At 30.1% G+C, this 20,846-nt stretch overlaps 2 protein-coding genes across 3 annotated transcripts in view; one reads left to right on the top strand and one right to left on the bottom strand.

The window, feature by feature from the left end:
- LOC142334492 (NADH-ubiquinone oxidoreductase 75 kDa subunit, mitochondrial-like) overlaps positions 1-20,846 on the bottom strand; it is a 106,293-nt gene that overhangs the window by 27,747 nt on the left and 57,700 nt on the right. The gene's annotated exons all lie outside the window — the stretch shown is intronic.
- On the top strand, positions 7,278-20,297 carry LOC142318542 (tRNA (cytosine(72)-C(5))-methyltransferase NSUN6-like). The gene is made up of 4 exons (XM_075355101.1): positions 7,278-7,350; positions 11,991-12,189; positions 16,838-17,137; positions 20,073-20,297. The coding sequence occupies exons 2-4, from the start codon at positions 12,133-12,135 to the stop codon at positions 20,295-20,297; spliced, it is 582 nt and encodes a 193-aa protein (XP_075211216.1). The 5' UTR covers positions 7,278-7,350; positions 11,991-12,132.

The following is a 20,846-nucleotide window of genomic DNA, read 5'->3' as shown; positions in this document are numbered from 1 at the left end:
ACGTTGATCAGAGCAGCATTTTAAAATATAAAGTATGGAAGTGATCATCATTTATTAAATAATAGTGTATTGAATCTAATAAAATTAAACACAGATAAAAATAGTATTAACTGAACAATTTATAAAATAAAAATTTAAAACTATCTGTTTGTCAAATGAAATCATAAAAGATTCAGGTTAATTTAAAAACTGCCAATTTCCAACGTTGAGTGGTAACATTTCTGTCTTTCATCTGAAGGTTCTGGCTTGTGTCCCCGGTCAGGCATGGTATTTTTTCTTACGCTATAAAAAATTCATTTCATTATCATCTTTCAGCAGCTGCAACAAGGCTAATCATAATAAAATTGCTATTATGCTTTCTCTTCTTCAAGTCAAATACATACAGTCAACACAGCTATTCATTGTTCAAAGAGAACAGATTGTAGATGTTAGTCAAAAAAACTTTCAACAAAGTATTATTGTTTTTGAAACAGGAAATTTTAAAAAGATTATTTGATAAAAAAATAACCATTAAAGCATACAATTTGTTTTCTTTTGTGTTAAAAACAGTTATGTTATTTGGTTTTACTGTGAATAATGTGTATTTTAAGAATAACTAAATTATTATTTTTCAAAATTAGCATGTTAACAGATTTGAAAAAAAATCTGATGTGGACACCAGATGACTTCCTTGTATGCCTATTAAATTACATACACACATTTTTTTTAAAATGAAAAGTATATAAAATTTTATTTCATTAATAACTTCTGATATTTTTTATTTTTTTATTATTGATGATATTGAACACATAATTTTTATTTCCTAACATGGGATGTAGGATTTTACTCTGTTTTTTATGCTGAAAACGAATATGAACTCGGAAAGAATATTTCTATCACCCACCATTTTTGAAAATTTTTTTAATTTTAATTAAAAGGATTTATCATTTATCAACGTATAGTTGGCATTTTAAGCTCCTATATTGTATTTTGTTAGCTCATTTTTTATTGTTTAACTTTGTTAACATAATTTGTAAGCTATAAATAAACAGTACTAGACAAAGAAATCATATCATAGTCATATATTATGACATCATATCTAATACTGGAGAGTGAGCCTTCATGGACAAGATTAATAATGTCTGTGCAGGTCAAAATATATAGGTGAAAAACACAGCTGTGTTGTTTGCATTAAGCACTGAACTTTCAAGTTCATTGTAGTTTGCAGCCACTGAACTTTAAAGCCCAGTAATCTGTCACCCTTCAAAATGTTCATTTAAAATGTACCTTACCGACTGAATATTCTAAGCTGGAGCTCCATCTTGCTGTAAAATGGCAGTTAATTCCATACCAGTAATCATGGCTGAGGAATAAAATAATTTTCAAATCTTACTTAAAAAATGTACAGCCATAAAATACATTTCAGTTATTGCTCCCTTCATTACATGTGGTAGGAGGTCTCTGATATCCATAAAGGGGGGCATACCAAAAATACAATCTATTAATCATATAAACGGCACATGTATCAGAGAAAAAACATTGGTTTTTCCATGATTGAACAGAGAAAATGTTTTAGAATTTCGAACAAGTTTCCCCTAAAGCAATGTTCTAATCAGAGAGTTATCAATACAAGCAGGCTTAAAGGATTTTAACCCAAAATCTTCTTTTTCATTATTTCTGAAGTGTTGAACAGGTTATATTTTAACTCTGAAGTAGCTTTTCCTGGTTGACTTGAGGGGATAGTAAACTGGATTCCTCAATGATATCAGAGCTATTCAGTCAACTGAAAGGATGTCCATATTGTTTCAAATTAAGAATTAAGCCAGTAGAAAAGGCTTTCCCTTTGTATAGAAACATATCAGGAGTGCTACTACTAATGCAGTTTTCATACCAAAATAATGAATGAATCTGTCATGTTTATATGCTTATTCATGCAAACACTAGCAACAAATCTTTCTTAAACTGAATATTCATTTGTCCTACCATTTTAACTTAACTTACACTGCACAAATAAAAATTGTCACTGAACACATGAAAATATCAACTTTTAAGAAACTAATAGTTTGTTGAGTAAATGAAAGCAGCTCCATTATTAACCTTTGCAATCACCTGGTGACATACAGTGTTACGACTGTATGTTGTATCTTGGAAAGGAACTTTGTGATTACTCTTTTAATTACAATCCAAGGCATATTCTAAGCATGAGTGAAATTTTTCTTTCAAAATTTAATGTTTTACAAGCAATTTAGTTACTTTCTCTGGGTATTTGGTTGTTTGATCAACAAACTTGATATCATTATACACAAGTTATATATGATGCCTAAAATCTATTTTGTAATTAGATGCTATAACAAAAAAATATTAGAAAATTAAATTGCAAAATTAGGGCACGTTACAATTGTTATTACTAAAAAAACAAGTACCAGTGCAATTGCATTATGTTTATAAACAGTTTAAAGCTGATATTGGTCTGCTCATTTCTTTGTTAGGCATTACATGCAGAGCTGGATTTACATGTTTAGCACCCATGAGCCAAAGCAAAATTACTGCCTCTTATGTTCTCCCCACCTATCCCATCACTCTCCTTCAGCTGTCCTCCTACTAGATTCAATTTTTAACTAATACTATTCCAGCTCTCCTACTACATCACCTTTATAAATCATAAAAATTTTTAATCATTTCCTTTCAAAATTTTAAAGTAATATAAACAAGCTGTACACCAATATATCCCTACTGGTGTACTCATACTTACTATGATAAATTTTTATACTTTACTACCATAATTACAAAAATGAAAATGGATTTCCTTCTATTAGTCTAATTTATTAATCCAGAATAGAACCCAAACATATTTGAAGGTTTTTCAAATGATTGTCCACGGCAATTCTTAATCTATAAGCCATGACCCTTAAGAAATTCAGAAATTGATTAAACGTTCTTTTCTTGTATGGCCTTGATTTTTAAAAAATCTTCAAAGTGTTTTTCAGGATATCCAGACTCGCTCACATACCTTAGGATAAAAGACAACTGTCATTATGTGTAACATCAGGAGTTGAATCAACGATTACTGAAAAGTATTTTGAGGTTCTCTTCTTTTAAAATAATCTCTATAATACTTCTACATATTATTTCAATCAATTCATCACAGATTGTATACAAAAGTCAATATGATTTAACTTCACCAGGATTTCCACGCTTATCAAATTGGGCTTTAAAAGTGTCCATTATTAGCGGAACTAAACAGTTCACCTTCTGCTCTAAAGGCAAGGTGTGATGCTAGCTTCTTGATCATGGCAACCATTCTAAAGTATTTTACTTCTTCAATTTGAGTTTGTAACTGGTTATCATTCTTCCCCACTACAGCAGCTCTGTTTGTAGGTTAACACAATATCGAGATGAGTTCTCATGTTCTTTAAACTATTGGTAGTCATGTTTCCAATCACTAAAATCCATTGTCAATGAACTGACTTGAAGCTAGACAAAACAAATCCCTGGCAGGGGGAATAAATTTGGTAATCCCTACTCACTAGATCTCCATTAACAAGTTTTCTGTCAAACAATGCTTTGTTCAAATTTGTCTTCATCAGGGTATACTCTTTTGAAGTGTTCAAAGTCATCATCTTTATTTTGATTGAAACCATCTTAACAAAATAAGTCTCTTGTAGTGAGTGTCTTTAATTTTCACAGTAATGGATCATTACTTGGCTTTAAGTTACAAGTAATTCTAGTAGTAGGAGTATCAGGTTTTTGTTTTTGTTTTCTTCAGCATCAAATGCAACTTTATTTGGATTTCCACTTGGCTTGGTTGACAATGATATGAGATTTCTTTTTTTTCCTGTTTAGCTTTTGGAAATTACCATTCAGGTATTACTTCAGAGGATGTTATGTATGAGTGTAAATGAAGTGTATTCTTATACAGTATCAGTTCGACCAGATGTATAGTTAACTGAAACCCAACCACCAAAAACACCAGTATCCATGATCTAGTATTCAAGTCCATATAAAAGTAACTGCCTTTACTAGGACTTGAATGCTGGAACTCTTGACTTCCAAATCAGCTGATTTGGGGAGACACATTCACCATTAGACAAACCCAGTGGAATAATGATATGAGGCTAGGTTGATCATTAACTCAGCCCTCTTGTTTGGCAGTAGGCACAACAGATCAACAAAAGTCGTTTGGACCCAAACGTTTCTTTATTGACCTTGAATTCAGTGAAGGCGTTGAATCAGGAAGAAGTTTCCTCTGTACTAGGATTAATTTTAAAAAATTATCTAATTTTACAGTTTTACTTCTTGCTTCATTCACCTTCTTTTTCTTCTTGCCCACTACTTTTTTGGTATTTTGTACCGCTAAACCTTTTGCATCCATCCATTTTTTTAGTTAAAATAACACAACCAAAACTAATTCTGGTTTTTCAAGATACACCAGTTACACAATTAGAAACCATTCTACTATCAATGGCATTCTAATTTTAATACTATTCTAATAGTATTTATTTATCGACATGTTATTCTGGTAATGTCAGTACTGTAATAACAGGGAAAAAATTAATGTATTTAATAAATAAATTTTTCTTCAATAAAAAATGTTTTCTGAAGGAGAAAAAACCACCATTACTAAAACCAAACAAATAAAACAAAAAATAAAAATTATTTACTAAAATAAATAATAACACATTATTACAATAAATAATTTAACACAAATTAGATTTTAAATACGAATACAAAAACGATTAAAATAATAAAATTAATGTAGACACATGTATTAAAATGATTTATTTGAAAAATGTGATATTTAATAAACAGCACATTATTTCATTTCCCCCTCAAATTATACAAGTATTTGATCAGTTTCTTGTTAAATATTTAAATTACATCTGTAAATGGCATGAATTAATGAAAAGACATTTGTTTTTTCCTTTAGAGTAATAAATCTATTCATGAAACTTAAAAAGTGTTAAAAGAAATTCACAGCAAAATTTTTTGTTAATTATTTATTTAAATGTATCAGTACAGGTTAAGATTTTTAAATGACTCAATCCTACAGAGAATCAAAGAATTTACCTAATTGACAGTTGAAATACTGATACAAAATAACTAACAATTTTTAAAAATTAGATGGTTCAAAATATTTCGATTCCTTTTGCTTCAAGACTGCCTGGACGCATTTGGCCATAGTAGTAGAAGCACGACTAATGGGATCAGTCATATAAAAATCTTCCAATGCTTTTTGTTTAACATTCAATGGTGATTTCTGAATGTTTGTTCCCAAAGTCTGAAAAATTTACATAAAAATAATGTTTAAACTGTAAAACTTTAACAAGTAATCAGATAAAAACTTTAAATAAATCTTCAAAACAATTTAAATGTAATTAAAATGTTTAATGTAATTATGTCTGTGTTAACTTAGAAGTAACAAAATTATACTAAATTACATATTTAAATGATTTACTATCAAAAGAAGAATTAAAAACTCCATTCTCATGATATTAAAAGAACACCTCGCACCTTCAGTTCTAGCTCTAATCTCTTTCAACGTATGTGATCCTTATGACTTAAAACTTAGCTCAGCGCTTTTTTCATAATTCACAACATTCCACAAGTCTATTTTCAGAATGTTATTTGGCTGTGTGATCATGTTTTTTCAGAGTTTCCTTTTAGCAACAAAATTCTAATCCTTAAAATTACATTTTCAGTATGAAGAATTATCATAAACTATGAAAAACCATAATGCTTTTTAGAATATGGTGCTTCGGAAATCGTACAAAATGCTTGTTTAAGAAAAAAGATCTGGATTAGCATGAAGAATGTGTTCCCATTCACTCCTCAATGATAATACATATTTTTTCCCATTATCATAATGTAATACATCTAGTACAATTACACATGTCTCTCCTTTACAGTGCAGAGCATCATAAGACAATATCTTAGTTTCATTTGGCCAAGTAATGTTTTAAGACTTCCATGTGATGAATGAGCCACGTTTTCAATGTTAAACGCACACCCGGCTTTCATTACCAGTAAACAAACCACAATTGCTGTTAGCATATTTCAGCATGTCCTTTGTAAATTTAATTTAAAATTACCTTTAGTCATTTGAGAAAAAATTAAGTAAAATTGCTAATGCTTGATATATCTTACACACCATCTTGGTTTCATTAGCACTAAATTTTGAACAAAACTCAATGGCAGTAGCATTGTTTTTAACATAGTTATGCACAAAGGCTGGACAGTGATTGACTGAAAAAAATTTCATGGCTGCATAGCAAGGTTAACTATGGAACTGTGCTGAGTTCTTTCCCTTCTCTTCTGCTAAAAGAATTAAGTAATTAAGAATGTTCTCAACAACCAACTTCTTACGATGGCCAATTTTGTCTCTTACAATTTTTTTTCAAAAAGTGTGCTACTTGCTATAATCAAGTCTGTTAGGTGACATAACACAACAGCTATATGTTATGTGCACGGTCAAGAATAACATGTCATAAGAAGAATTGTCCAATGCCAGGAATAACAGAGAAGTTAAGGAAAGGATTGGTTTATTTGTTAAGCTGATAATACATCAGCATGCCTTGCCAGTGAAATGCAGATGATATTAATTCTGACTAGCAAAGAAATTGGCTATTGAGTAAATATAATTACATGACAGTAATTATAACAAATCTTATTGCTGTTCCTTAACCTCAGATATTTTACTTTACAGTATTTTTGTTTGCAAATTGTGATAATACAACATGATGCAGTTTCAGTTTTTCAGTTTAAATCAAATTATAATTTTCAAAATAACAGAACACACTTTTTTAAGTGATTAATCTCGATAATTCTAACCATCTAGATTTTCAACTGATACTTTGAAATAATAAACCATTTATAATACCTTATAAAAGGTTTATGAACTAACTAGTTTGTTGGTATCACACATACGACTGCAATTTCAGTTTATAATTACCTACACTTAAGCTACCTTTCTTGATTATGCCTATTTTTGGTGCCAACCAGATTAGAAGAAAACTTCATTTAAGTAATAAAGGGCGGGCATATTGAGATTTATGTAACAAAACTATTTGAGAAGAAGATTTTGAAAAAAAAAAACAATAACTATTCGTTTTTTTATTTAATTCATGTCTTAAATACAAATAACATGAATGAAGTGGCTATTATCTGTTGAAAAATCTTTCTCCTAAATTACAGGGCCTCAATTACATATGCTATTTTAGTTACAAACTGATCAACTTTTATTCTGAAACTGAAAATTTAAAATATATAAAAATAAACCAATGAACAAACCAATCAATTTCAGATTTAGCAGCAGTGTCACCAACATCAAAAAACAAAAGATCTGTTAGAATTGTATTTAAAATATCAGCTGAAGTAAGAATTAATTTTACCTTTATTTTAGTATTTTGAATTTATTTACTTTATAATGTGTCTCTAGAGACAGGTAGATGACATTTAATCACTTGTTAGAAGACTGATGAAGATAAGTTGAAATGAATAAATTTTGTGATGAATGTAAATGTCATTCATCAATAAACTCAGAAATGAATTACAATATTTTATTAAAAAGTAATAATCCTCATGTAGGATGTGATGTGCCTTTATCATTATTATCATATATTATTATACAAATTGTAGAGAAAATTATTATTAACTATTAGTTACATATTAAAATCTAATGTTTAATGAAAATGTTTTATATAATTCAGGCAAATTGCTGAGACAGAGAGTTTGTTACCTATTAACATCAACTCTATTCAGTCATGATTTCAGTTTTTAATAAAATTATGAAAAGACTGGAGTGTACTAAAATAAAAATAAAATGTTTATTTATGTACATTGCAAATGATTAACTAGTTGAAGTAACATAGTAATTACTATATCACACAATCTTGTAATTGTGTTCTTACAAGGATGAAAACTGTATTAAAAAACAAACAGAAAGTGATCATGTGTTGAGTAATGAAATAATTAATTAATCCATATTTATGGCATCTAGTTCAAAGTATATGCTATCACTACACATTATTTGTATCTTAACAATAAAACACAAATGGATACTGAAATTTCAAAATAACAGTGATTAAATCCTGATTGAAATAAGAATAATTATTTCTGTCATCATAAAGGATGTAGTTGGGTTTTTTGTAAACATTTTAACTGAACCTCCCTTAGGATGTTACAGTTATCGAGAATACAGAAGAGTATATTCCAGGGTGGCACAGGGAAACGGGAGATTTTCAAAGTAGTAGTGGCGGCCTGAAGAGTTGGTAGTAAAGTGGGAGTGGCATTCTTCTGTGCACAACTGCCTGGCATTTGGTAATCATAGACCGGGTGGCCAGGATATAGACCAGGTAGACCAGGATGTGGGTTGATACACAATGTGAATTTGCCGTGAAGACACTTTACAAGAATAGTGACAGTGTGATTGCTGTTCAACAGGAATTTTAACATCATTATAATTTAAGACATCATGGTCACATTCCATTTTGCCTTGCCATCAAGACATAGCATGAGATGGGTTCAACTTTAAAAAAGAAACCACCATGAAGTCAACAAACCCCAGAAAACAATGAAGCAGTTTGGATCTCAATTGGATGGAATCCACAATGATCGGCAAGGAAACGCTGCAGCATTGAACCTAAATCGAACAATTATCCGCCAAATACTCTACAGTGATTTGAAGTTTCACCCTTACAAAATTCAAGTTGTACAGAAACTGAAACCATCGTACTATGTGATCTCATGAATTCCCATGGAAGTGTTTCAAAGTGCCATGCAAAATTAAAATCTCAGCATTCGCTACCAGGAATGCATTCATTCAAATGGCCATCATCTTATGGACATTATTTTTAAAAATTGAAATTTTTTGTGTTGGAACAAATGGCATGCAATTTAATTTTTGTTTTCAATAATAAAACCTGTAAATTAATTTTTTTTTACTTTTGTGAGAGTTACTTCAAAATTTCCCGTTTCCTTGTGTCACTCTGTATAAGCAAAACTCCTTGTCAAGGACATGATGTTATATTTGAAGTAATTACATCTATCCAGCACCAACCCCTGTGAACTCATCATTAAGAAGAGTAGTGACCCACCCAAATGTCAGAATTAATGAAAATCCATCAACAGGCTTGAGTAGCACGCAATGATAGAAGAGTGCATGATTTTGTCAAGGTTTGACTAGAACCGAGGAGTTTTATGTCCATCAGCTACAACCTACAAGACATGCTAATGAGATTTTTTACCTTCGAATTGGTGTGCATTAATGATTATGATAGAGGTAGGTAGGTGATAATGGTAGAGGTAGTGTTAATGATTATCAGAGTCAATTGCCAAATATTACCAGTTTATATATATAGTTTCAACAGTTTTTAAAACCATTAAATCAAAATGTTTAGTTATTGCTGTATTAGAAGATAAGCAGACAGTAATATGAATGATTTTAGTAACATTACCAATCTATATTCATAATATGTACATATTATATCTAATATAATATTTACATTTATGGATTATGATTAAGTTATGGATTTCAATATAATTCCTTTTCTGGTAAAGGTATTGGAAGAACAACATCCATATGTATAATAAACCACTTGCTGCTAACATTCCATTCATTTATCAGTTTCATTACTGATCACTCTCTATTATGTTCCAGACAATCTAAATTTTAACTTGACAAATTTAAAATAAAAATTATATGTCGCTATAATACTTCAATTCAAGCAATTGCAATGGTTGAAGCTCTGTACAGTCCTAACATGGCCAGTAGATAAGCAGCTTCAAATGGTTATTAAAAAAGATCAGGCAAGTGTACGGAAAATGTTAGAAAAATAAACCTGCTATTAGTAGCGTCATATCTCCTGATTAATTTTCATACTCATTTTGAAAGTCTAAACCCATTTCTTGATTAGGATATTTAAGAAATTATGCTCTATTCAGATTGAGAATTTTCTTGTTGTAGTAGATCTTTGCGAAAAGAGAAATGTGTGTAAATATATAGGCATAATATAGTATTAGATTGAGAAAAATGTTAATGTACGGTTTCATTATTTAGTAATAAAAAGGATAGTTCATGTATAAAAGTGTTGTATATGGATACTCACAATAGAAAAATGTTCCGATCAAGAAAACGCATTGTATTTTTATTGTAATTATAAATAAATTAGGATTGTGTAGTTGTTATGGTGAAAGTCATTGTTATGCTGTTGATGACATCTTCTAACTTATGAATAGTTTTATAAATACATTATTAAAACTAATTATTTATTCAATAATGTGATTACTGGGAATTTAAGTTAGTGTAAGGCCAGATAATAAATGTTAGTATCAGCTGTACTATTTTGGCTTGACACTAAATTAAAGTTTTCAGTAAATAACCTATTAAATTTTTTTTTATATTGGATTGTAATTTTTGTTACCAGTATTTTAAATAATATATTAATGGTGTATACGATGTAATATTTATTAGTAAGAAATAATATTACCTTAACAAGTAATAGTTCTGTTTCAAATATATCTGGTTAACAGAAATATAATTTAAACAAAATTAATGTTAGCATTCTAATGTTTTTCTCGATTAAATGATGTATTTTTATAAGATTGATGTCTTGTTGTTTACCTTTTCTTTTTTCTCCTTTAATGGTGTTAGCCGATAAACCAAATTAATTAACAGATAATATCCTGTTAAATATAAATATAATTTTTCTTATAAACATTATTTAAAATATCTATTGACAAAGTTTCTCATTTCATACATAATGTGATATAGATAGAATTTTTTAACCAACTCTGAAACTCCCCATTGAGAAAATATAATACCATTTCAGGTTTCATTCTTCCAATCATCCTGATGTGATCTGACAGTATATCATACATGCCACATCTAGGGTTTTATATCAACGTAGGTCATTGTTAATAACTTATAATACTGACTTGGCTGTTGGTGATAATAATCTGTCATTAACAAAATGAAATTTAAATATGTAAAATTTATTTGGTTTGTTATTAAAAACTTTATTAATACTTTTTTATAGTACAGTTCATATTATGTAGTACTCTTCAATTATTCTATACAGATTTGTTTTATATGAGTTTTCACCATGCTGTTTACTTCAGCATGAATAGAAGTTTCTCCAGAGAAAAATTCACATATTTTTTTTAAAAAACCACTAGTATATCCAACCTCATAAAATTAAATACATGTTTGTCAATGAACTGTGAGATTCACAACTTAAAATTTTATACCAATATTAATGAATTAAATTAGTCATCATGTAGAGTATTGTAACAGAACTTGCCAACCCAGAGATGTTTTTTTGGATCTAAGAGTATTTTCTATTTTGACTGCCAATTAAATTACATTTAAAAAAAATTAATGAACTTGTAATAAGTAAGGAAAGGAAAAAACTCCATCTGATCATACATATCATCAATAATGTAATATATAAATAAGTGATAACTGCACCATAGATGCTTTTATATTTTATTTTTTTATATTTGAATTAGACTTTTTAAGTTGCATTGATACTATAATTACTGATCACTAAAAAATATCAAAATTTGCATCCAGCATTCTTAACTGTACTGATCTAACGGAGCCATTCCCTATTAATGTGTTAATTAACTATTATTTAAACTGTTTCAAAATCAAGAACAAAAATAAATTTTAAGATTGAAAGGTCAATTTAAATGCTCAATTTTGTTTTATTATTTGTCAGTTACAAGGTTCACATACTAGTAAAGCATTTTCAGTTTAAATTTACATAGAAAAAAGGAGTTGCTTAGCACTAGCACTCAAGTGTGTTTACTATTTATTGCATTTTAACAAGTCTCCCTCTTCCCTGATGGGTTAAAATTAAAAAAAAAAAAATTATAAAATTGTATTTGGAATTAGTAGAACTTGTGGAAGGTGTTACCTTGCTCTATCACTGTTGTACATCATTTTTATTGTTATGAATAGTGAATTATTTATGTAATTTGCATTTATCTCAATTTTTACAATTTTTTTGTAGAGGTATTGCTGTTGAAATGAAGGAAACTGTGAGTGGTGTTCCATCTTTCACTCTACCACCTGAGTTAGGATTACTTCAAAACTATCCATCAATTTAATGTAGTCATGTTCTAAACCCTCAAAGTGAAGATTTAATTTTAGATATGTGTGCTGCACCAGGCAATAAAACTACACACATTGCTTCATTAATGAAAGGAAAGGTAATTTCAATGTGAGATTTATTTTTATTTAACTTGTTGATTTTTTAATTTAGCAATATTATTGCATAAATATTTATTTTGTTGCTGAGGTTGTCACTGTAATTTCCTCATAGGTTTTTTTTACTGCTATTTGTATCAATTTGAAATTTTTTGGCTATACATCTAATATGGTGGAAAGTAATATTTTTATAGGATAATTAACAATTAACCCACCGGTTTGGTCTAATGGTGAACGCATCTTCCCAAATCAGCTGATTTGGAAGTCGAGAGTTCCAGCATCCTGTAAAGTCAGTTATTTTTACATGGATTTGAATACTAGATCATGGATACTGGTGTTCTTTGGTGGTTGGGTTTCAATTAACTACACATCTCAGGAATGGTCGAACTGAGGCTGTATAAGACTACACTTCATTTACATTCATACATATCATCCTCATTCATCCTCTGAAGTATTATCTAAAAGGTAATTACCGGAGGCTAAACAGGAAAAAGAAAGAAAGGATAATTAAAATTTATATGTAAAAAGTAACATTTTGTTGGGGATTGTCATTTTTTATATCTCTTGTTTATAAAATAGCTTTAATGGTATGATGATATAACGCATGACAACTCAACCAACACAGCCATGTGTTGCTGTGTGTGTGATGCAACTGGCTGCACTTGCTTTTGGTTACTTGACTAAAAACAAATAATAAAAAATGAGAAATGAAGTACATCACTTCTTTGTGGTGTTTGTTGAATAGTGCTAATTGTTTGCTCATCATTAGATCTCCATTGGAAAAGAATTGGAAAAACCAGACCGAATAGGTAATTGTTGAAAAATTTCATCAGGTACCTGGCAAAAGAACGGATTGCTGAGGGAATTTAATATTCCACCTAGTCTTTCCTGTGTTATGGTTTTGTTGTTCTTGTGTGATAAGGTTTCAGGTTTATGTAATGTTTTGTTTATTTAGTTTTATTTCCTGTTTTGTGTGATGGTTGCTTGTTGAACTCAACTTCTAACTTATCGGGTAGGTAGTTGTGTTTTTAATTTCAGTTCCTTCATGCTACTCAGTCTTGTTGAGACTGAGTAGCATGAAGGAACTCATGAAGACTCAATAAAGATGTGTTTTGTTTAAAAAGTTCATTTTTTAGTAGTACATCGTTTGATGGGACTATCATGTGGTATTCCCATAAGTGGCATCCTGACTGAGGCAAGAACAAGGCTGAGAGATGCCTTTTGTGAGGTTCTGAAGATGACCTTCGGTAAAGCCCATAATAGCTAGGTGTGGAGGGAATGGTGTGTCATGGCGACCAAAACTGCCACATGGAGGGTGTCTTCCCCTTCGGGGTCAGGATGTGCAGAATACTTTTTTTACCTGTACAAAGGATGGATAACCAGCAATAATTACTATTTTTAAAATGAGGGCCAACTGTTCTTAACACTTTGACTACCGACTATTACGATCAGAGTGACTCGGCTGCATTCGGGAGCACCACCCTCTGTGATCAGAGTAGTGGTACCTAATCATTTCTACTACTGTACTGTGAGTTTTGTGTACCTGAAGCGACTGTTTTGCTGTTGTGGTGTTATTGAAAAGTTGTGGTTTAGTACATATTATAGTCGGTTATGTATTTTTTCTTTAACACTGTACAGTTTTAGCTTAAAATGGATGACACACTAGGTCTTTCTGGACTCCACGCATGAACAAAAATTCTACTTCTGATTGAAATAAAATGTTAAATAGTGAAAAATTACTGCAATATTTAGAAGATAGTTAGAAAAATTTAGAAGACAGCAGTGATGAGTATTTTCCGGGTTCAAAAACTTTGAGTACCAGCTCTGTGAGTGAAGCTGAGGTTCTCAATGATAAAGCTGAGTAATGAAAATGTAAAGGTTAGAAATCAGTAGAAAGATGCTGGTACATTAAAGTAATTTATATTTACAAAACAACAAGAAATGTATATTCCAATTCCAATTGACGCCAAGCCTATAGACTTTTTTCAAATGCTTGTTGACAATTTTTTGCAACTATTGTCCAGTTTACTAATGAATATGCCATAGAAATTTTTGTGTTGTCTACAAGCAAAGATGAAATCCTATATTACAGATTGGAAGGATGTTACTCTTGTAGAGTTAAAAATATTTTTAGCCTTACTGCCTTACATTGACACCATTTCATTATCTTGTCTCAGTGACTATTGGATGACTGATCCACGTTTTGAGACACCAGTTTTAGAAAGTACATGTCCTGAAACAGATTTTTTTTTATTTTTAGGTGTTTACATTTCTCATCTGTCAGCAATAATGCTGTTGACTGTCTACAAAAGATAAGGCTAGTAATAGACTTTTTTAATAATAAAGTGATAAAGATTTATTACCCAGGCAAAGAATTATCTCTAGATGAGTCCATGGTTCTCTGGCATGGTCATTTAGTATTCCACCAATATATAAAAAACAAGCGTCATTAATTTGACATGAAATTGAATATAGTAACTGAATCAAATGGTTTGGTCCTTAAAATTCATGTACATAAAGGGGCTACAGACATTTCAGGTGGTTACTAGTCATTGAGAAAAGGTAGTGATGCATTTATTGCAAGAAAATCTAGGTAATGGTCGTGTAGTGTGACAATATAATTTTGGTAGCATGGGTCTAGCTACCAAATTACTTGACCAAGACACATGCTGTATCGGTACTCTTAGAACTGATGGGAAAAATAATCCACAAGATTTAATGTCCAAAAAACTAAAAAAAGAAGAACACAAATCATGTTCTGTAATGGAGTTGACATTGACAAATGTCATGACAAGTGTACTACTGTTAATTCTATTACCACTGATTTTGGGAATGAAATGGGCCTTTTCACAAACAAAAGAGGAACTGTGATGGAGAAGCCAGTAGCTGTATTAAATTAAAATAAATTTATGTCTGGAATAGATGGACAAGATCAAATGATGGTGTAATACCTTTGTAGTAGAAAAACATTTGATGGTACAAAAAACTTTTTATCCATATTTTACAACATTTGTTAAAGCATACTTTTTATGTTCTAAGTACGTTGCATGGTCATTTTTATGATTTTCGACTAGAAATAATAAGTAGCTGGTTATCCTTTCATATGGCACTAAATATCCATCCAGTTGCCAAAACTGCAGAAAATGGTACCGCCCACTGCATCAGTAAAATTGAAAAAACAGTAAGATTCTTTACTCACAATTTTTCACTCACATCCAGTTTTATTATAAGTATTTCTTATTCTTATTTAAAATCTATTCTGTTTTTTTTTTATATTACTATTATGTTTATCTATATATTTACTGTATGTGTGATTAACCTTCCACAGATGGATAAGAGTACCTGACTGCATTGTCAGTTAATCAGCATTTTAAATAATTCATTATCCTCAATTAAAAGAGTACTATTGTCATGTATAAAAGATTATGAAAAATTACTATTCATTATTATAATATTAAAAAAAAAAAAATAGCAAAGCAGTTTCTTAATTTTTGAAGTATGTTAAAAAGTATTCTTTTGGAAATTTTGAGCTGAAATTTTATTGTTTGTATTGGATTTCATGTCTGTAATTTTTCTCATTTTTGTTTATTTTATAACATTTTAACAAATCTCTTTATTTTTATTGTGCAAAGAAGTTTTTGGAAATTTTGATTTATACCTAATGAAAATGTTACACTAGTGACAAATTTTATATAAATTCAGTGTTTTCAGTTTTTTTTTGTTTGTGTGCTTTAAAAATTTTACATTTTAAAATTTCTTTCAGCTATCTTAAACTGGTTATTTTCACTAAGTATTTTTCACATTAGATTGGCAAACAAAAAAATATAAGAAGAAAAGACCCATTTCTAATGATTCATATTAAAGAAAAAAGTGAATTCACATTCGAATGAGTTCCAAAACCCCTACACGTTGGATATAGTAGTACAAAATTTATATATTCAGTAATTTTGTTACTTAGTTTCTTATATAGAATGATTTAACACTTATTATGTATGTCAAAGGATAACGTATGTCTACGGAATAATATTATTCGATTTGTTTCTCCCAACCCAACAAGACCAAAGAACCAAATATACTAAATTATTCAAGATATAGTAATTGTACTATTTAAGTGAACTTATCTCATCTATCACAAAATTTTGTTTCATATATAATAAAAGTACAGTCATAATTATTACTGCAATTCACATATCTCCTTTATTAAATCATTGTTTAATATTATTTTATTATGTTATATATTAAATCAGCATTTTTTCCAGTACTTTTAACTTGTGTCTGTTCTGGATTGAATACCAATTAATGGTCTTAATCAAACCAATTCTATATTGAAGACCATTTTGGGGTGACAGACCTTAGTGTCTTAATTTATGTATTGTTTTTATTTTACAGCTTTGTTTGTTTCTCACCTAGTCTCTTCTCATTCTTTATTATTTTCTTAGAATGGAATAAAAATGTTATTTTTATAATAGATACACCCTTGCTTAAAATTATTTTTATCTGATGTAGTAGGAGTGTAGCATGAAAATTTCGTAAAGGGGTCAGTCTGTGTTAATTACCTATTGTAAATAAAACAATTTTTAAAAATAAGTTTAAGAACTTGAAATAGATTGTGATTATGTTAAGTATACATGCTAGCTTATTTTTTTACAGGGTCAAATAATTGCTTTAGATAAAACTGAGAAGAAAATTGAAAGGATAAAAGAAAACTGTAAAAATCAACATTTGAATAATGTATCTGCTTATGTATTTGATGCAACAAAAGCTTTTGATGGTAATTGTATAACTGAAAGAGGCCGAGTGAAAGCACCACCATATAATGAAAATACTTTTGATCGCATTTTGTTAGACGCACCATGTAGTGCATTAGGTCAGCGACCTCAACTTTCTCAGTCACTTTCATTTAAGCAAGCAGATTCATTTCCTTTATTACAGAAAAGACATTTTAAAGCAGTAAGTTCAACATCAGTAATTTTATTTATCTATAAATGTTTGCATCTCAAAAGAAAGAAAGATTGGTAATTTTATATTATACTGGTTGAATATTTGCAAATATACTTTTACGTATCACTTTTATTTTTTAAGCACTTTTAATATTGAGAAATAAAGTTTTTTATGATGCTGTGCACAAAAGTCAGCTGAATGAGATTTAAGCTGGTTTACACTGCAATTTTCAATGTGTACTGCTGAGGGTCGAGTTACTTCTTGATTTGAAGCAAGTTAGAGCATTCACTAGGTATGAAGTCTGGGGTATAAGGGGCTTGTCCAAAAAATCCCCATTGTGTTTGTTGAACCTTCTGAACAGTTTGACTAGCTGAATGAGAATAATTATTAACGTCAGCATTCCACATCACTAATTCTAAACAACATATTTAAGTTTTGATAGTATATCATATACTCTTTTATGATTGTTATTTCCATAGAATTCAATTTTTGTAAATGCCAGTTCACCTACCACCGTAAAGGAAGACATTCACCTTGTGATTATTCTGGTTGCCACACCATCCCATTCATTCCTAGTCCTAATGGGCTTTACGATGGGGAGGTCATCTTTTAGACCTTCTAAATCTGATTACATATCACAGTCATCAGTTTGGCCTCTTGTCAGGATGTCCCTAATGTAAATACCTCGGCACACATTTTCATCAGTGTGTTTACTCAACTTTACTGTCACCTTTGTACTAGGCTTCTTCCAATTTCGCTCATCTATTCTAATTTGTAGCCCTCTCAAGTAACTGATTAACCATTTTATGAAACCGCAATCCCTGTACCTCTCTGTAACACTGAAGAACACAAAATAACCATTTCCCATTACTAAATTCCAAACTAGACTGCACTATTAAATATTTATTTTTTGTACTAGAAACATTTAAATTCTGTTCTCATACCTCTTAAACAAGTGTTGATTGCAACAATAACAATTTTGTCCTACAGTTACCCAAATTCATCTCTTAATTTGTCAAAGACAATTAAGAAATTCAATTTGGAAATTCTAACAAGAAGCACCAAAACTCTCTCTGATCTGGTCTGCTTTTGGGAGCAAGATCAATTCACCCTCCCATACCACAGCTCCATCACAGAATTCCTAACACAATCAGAATTTTGCAGCAGGTCTTGAAAACATTTTATTTTTAAAGATCCTGTAGAGTTCACTCTGAAATGGATCGAAATTCCATGGCAAGAACACCACTTGTAATTAACTAGTGTTTCAGCATTGCATTTGTCAAACATGTACATTCACCTAAAAAACTTTATTTGTCTCAAATTAGCTCTTCTATTTTTCTTTTTATCACAAAATCTGTATAATCTTCAAAAAATTAATTTCACCATTATCTTACTTTTACTTCTCCCTTTACATAGATTCAAAATAATTTTTGATTTAAAAATAATGTTACAGACCAATCCAACAAGTTATGAGTTTATTTATCATGGGTATCATTACTCATCATCAAGGAAGAGTAAATAACAGACTGATAATAAAATGATTGAATGCTATCTACAGAATCCGTTGCTTTTTGCAGTGCGATTGTAATCACTCTTACAAGTCATTTCCTGTGAACAGTTTTATTTTGTACTTTATTCCTTGTATATATTAAAGTTCTTTTAATAATGTGAAATTCACTGGTTTATGTATAAAATTTATTGTCTACACAGATTTTTACGTACTGAAAAAGAAAAAATTCCAGTTAACAGAACAAATATAAGTGTGGGACTATCTGAAAAATACTGATTTTACTGTAAAAAGCCATTAAAGTGTTAAAAAAAGCACAATGTCATTTTTTCATCTGAATGGATGATTTCATTTGATTTTTCAAAAAACAAAATCTCAGGTCCAGTATAAAAACAAAAATTACTGCTAGTTAAACTCACAAGTTATACACACACATACACACACTATATATACATGCACGTACACATATACATTTAGATCCAGAAGTTGTGCACATAAAAATTAAAGTGTCTACAAATAGTAGTATAGTTGAAAATGTTCTATTGGCTACCACAAGATAGCACCATGGATATTAACAACAACAGACCTAGATGCCATTGTGATATATCTTGCAATAGTACTTTGTTTATTGTTTGGTAAACATGTCGCTTTCTGAAGAAAAATAAATTGTTGAATGTTGTTTTTCCAGTTGTTCATATGCACGGGTTGTAGGCAAATTTCATTGGAAATTTATGGATGTCGCAGTGCCTAACAATTTGACCATAACAAGATTAATCACCTATTTTAGAGAATGTGGATCAGTTGCAGACAAGAAGAGAACCGGGAGACCAGCTTTTTGACCAATGCTAAACTGGCTGAGGTTAAGAATGTGATATGTAGTGTTCACCTTCAAAAAGCTTGAGGAGACTACCTGCGCACTCTGATTTCATATGGAAGTATTCAGAGAGCGATGAAGCAGTTACACTTTCATGCACATCATATTCGCAGTGTTCAGGAATTGAAGGAGCCGGTTAACAAAAAGCGTGTAGTGTACTGTACATGGTTTCAGTCATTTGTTGAAAACCATGGAGTTGCAGAGCGTGTCTGTGTTTTCTTCACTGATGAGGCATGGCTTCACCTTAGTGGCTATGTGAACAGTCACTATATAATTTGGTCAATTGAAAATCCACATGTGTTACATGAAAACCGCTTACACTGTAACCATTATTAATTTTGACTAAAATAGGCTCATAGGGCAAAGTTGGTTACTTTGTTAGTATTATATACTTTTTATTTTATAAATTTTGTGTTACGTCGATAGACAATTTTAAAAATGCGAGGTTAAATGAATTTATTCAGAGAAGACTGATGTGGATAATCATGACATAATTAGATAAGAATAAACTATTTTTTGATGATTCAATTCTTATCACTCATTCTTGCTAAATTTTATCATAGTATGACATCATGCTTGCAATGGGAACAAACTTATCCCACAGAAAGCACTTTCCCACAGAAAGTGTTACGCATTCACATAGACTTATAATGCTAAGGTATGGTGGTAGGGTTATATCGGGAGACCATAGACAAGATGCAGTTTATGTTCAGATTTGTCAGTGTGAGCTTCAGTGCAGTGATTTTGTTTGTAAAATGTTGTTCGGAAAACCGTTCAAAAAATTATAATTTATGTTTTATTCTGGATACAGGTGTGAGAAACTTTATTATTAAAGGCCTCTCCGCAACAATATTTCAATGGGTCCATTACAATAATACTAATCCGTTGACTATTTAATAAAGAACTATTAAAAATGATACTTGTTATAATGATAAATTATATTCAAAATTACAACTAGAATTAATTTCAGATTGGCCAATTCCATATTAGTATTAATAAAACAATTTGAGAAATTCTAATATGTGAATATCAAAGTTCATGTAGATAAGGCTTCTACGAATTTCAAGAAGATTAATAATGGATGTTCTGAGTCAAACATTCATTAAGCAAAAGAGTTTGTTTTGTATGTTCTTATTATTTGTTTTTATTTTTTTATATACATAAATAGTTAGTTTCATAACGAATAAATAATGTATAATTATTCATTATAATGTATAATGGTAAATAACTTAGGGCTCTAGCTAAGTTTAAGTTTTATGTTAGAATTCTCAATTTTTCATTATTATGTAATTTTATTTAAAAGGATAACTAAGCTATTAAATATAAATTTCTGATTT

This window comes from Lycorma delicatula, chromosome 1 (genome assembly GCF_047948215.1).
Source record: "Lycorma delicatula isolate Av1 chromosome 1, ASM4794821v1, whole genome shotgun sequence".
NCBI lineage: Eukaryota > Metazoa > Arthropoda > Insecta > Hemiptera > Fulgoridae > Lycorma > Lycorma delicatula.
This window is presented reverse-complemented; position numbering and strand designations above follow the sequence as displayed.

Excerpts from the sequence above, each read along its gene's own strand:
- LOC142318542 (XM_075355101.1), top strand. The coding sequence starts at position 12,133 with ATGTGTGCTGCACCAGGCAATAAAACTACACACATTGCTTCATTAATG. Across the intron at positions 12,190-16,837 it reads CTTCATTAATGAAAGGAAAG|GGTCAAATAATTGCTTTAGA; the intron begins GTAATTTCAATG and ends ATTTTTTTACAG. Across the intron at positions 17,138-20,072 it reads AGAAAAGACATTTTAAAGCA|TATGACATCATGCTTGCAAT; the intron begins GTAAGTTCAACA and ends ATTTTATCATAG.